At 51.0% G+C, this 1,849-nt stretch overlaps 1 protein-coding gene across 3 annotated transcripts in view; it reads right to left on the bottom strand.

Moving 5' to 3' along the window:
* GATA3 (GATA binding protein 3) overlaps positions 1-1,101 on the bottom strand; it is a 20,444-nt gene extending 19,343 nt beyond the window's left edge. For all 3 annotated transcript variants that reach the window (XM_085299495.1, XM_085299485.1, XM_085299503.1), the window contains exon 1: positions 712-1,101. In XM_085299495.1, the coding sequence (XP_085155621.1) occupies positions 712-952 (241 nt within the window). In that variant the 5' untranslated portion in view covers positions 953-1,101. The remainder of the gene's footprint in view (positions 1-711) is intronic.
* Between the last annotated feature and the right edge of the window lie 748 nt (positions 1,102-1,849).

Below are 1,849 nucleotides of genomic sequence, written 5' to 3' on the forward strand. Positions count from 1 at the left end.
ATATATATATATATATACACATATATATACACACACCATAGTGCGACCCTGAGAGAACATGCAAAACTTTTGCATCAAGTCTAACACGCTGAGTGCAAATTAAACATCCGAAGCATGAGGACAGTCATCCTCACTTCCACGACTCTGCACCTTGTTTCTGAGATCACTAATCGCGCAGGAACAAAACACAATACAAGAATCCTAATTTTTAACCTATTAAAAAARRAARGGGGGGGAAGAGAGAGGAAGAGAAAGAAAGATGAAAAGAAAAGAGAGGGAGGAAGAGAAAGAAAGATGAAAGAAAAAGAGAGAAACAGAGAGTGAATGAAAGAGAAGGAGACGAGAAAGAAGAAAAAGAAAGAAAGGAAAGAAGGAAMGAAGAAAAGTAAAAGAAAGAAAGAGAAAGAAAGAAAGAAAAAGAAATAAAGAGAAGGGAGGAAGAAAAAGAAAGGAAGGAAGGGAGGAAGGAAGAAAAAGAGCGAGCCTGCCTGGATTTTGATTTATTTCCAAGAAGCCAACCCAAAATTCACCCGTGACGTAGCTTCCCCGCCGTCAGAGGTCTCCCCCGGCGGTAGCAAGGGGCGCCGGGGCGGTCGGCGGCGCGGAGCCGGGGCTCCCCGCTGGGCCGGGCCGGGCCGGGCCGGGCCCCGCTGCCCCCTCCCCGGGAGGCTCCGCGCCGGCGGAGGTTGCGCGGCCGCAGAGCGCACTCACCGTGGTGGGCCGCGGGGTACCGCTGCACGGTGGCTCGCACGGAGTTGCCGTAGTAGGGGGGGACGGGGTTGCCTTGTCCGTCGATGTTAAAAAGTACATCCACTTCCTCGGCGAGCGGATACTGCGCGGGGTCCATGTAGGTATGGCCGAGCGGCGGGTGGTGCGAGTCCGGGTGCTGCCCGTTGAGCACAGCCGGGTGGTGGTGGCTCACCCACCGCGGCTGCTCCGCCGAGACCTCCATCTTCCGAGCTCGCTGCCCTTCGTCGTCCTCCTCCTCCTCCTCCTCGGCGAGGCGCGGAGGGCTTGCAGTCGGAGGGGGAGACGGCGCGGAGTTGATGTAGGGGACGAGAGGGGGGTGACAATAACAACAACAAAAAAAAAACTTTAAAAAAAAAGAAGAAGAAGAAGCTCGGCGAGCTCAGGGGTTGTTTCTGTTTTGGTTTGGTTGCAGTTGGAGGGGGTGAGAAACGATTGACTCCAAAAAGAAACAAAAAGGAAAGGAGAAAAGAGAAAAAAAAGCAAAATAATTTTTTAAAAAAGAAAAAAAATAGAAGGGAAAACAAACAAACTCGGGGGAAAAAAATCTCTACGAAGCGAGATCCCCTCGGTATCTTCCGCTCTTTTGCAGCTGTTTCTCTTCTTTGATCACCTGTAACGAGAAAGAGGAAAGGGAAGGAGCCGAGAGAGAGAGGGAGACGGAGAGAAACGTGGTTGAGGAGTTCTGAACTTTAGCACCTGACTTTTTAGGCAGGAGTAAACCCATCCCATCCCTCGGCAGCGATCCCTGGGAAGTCCACGCTCTGCCTGGACCCACCTCTCCCAGCGCCTCTTTCTCTTTCGCTCTCTCCCCTCCCGGCTCGCAGCGAGGGAGGGAAACCGAGCGGCTCTAAGCGGCTCCTGCCGCTGCAGCGCTCTTAACTGCCGTCTCTTTCTTTTTATTTTCTTTTTCTTTTTTTTTTGTTGTTGTTTATTTATTTGTTTATTTTGCTCAATTTGCACCCGAGAAGCTCCAGCGGCTTAAGCCGGTGAGAACTTTGTGCCATTCGCTGCTTTGGAGCCTAGAGCCACTTGGATTACTCACTAATTATTATGCAACCGGGAAAGAGGGAAGAAGGGTGGGAAAAAATAAAAAGAGAGG

This window comes from Rhea americana, unplaced genomic scaffold (genome assembly GCF_003343005.1).
Source record: "Rhea americana isolate MKP2758 unplaced genomic scaffold, rheAme1 scaffold_1, whole genome shotgun sequence".
NCBI classification, from domain to species: domain Eukaryota; kingdom Metazoa; phylum Chordata; class Aves; order Rheiformes; family Rheidae; genus Rhea; species Rhea americana.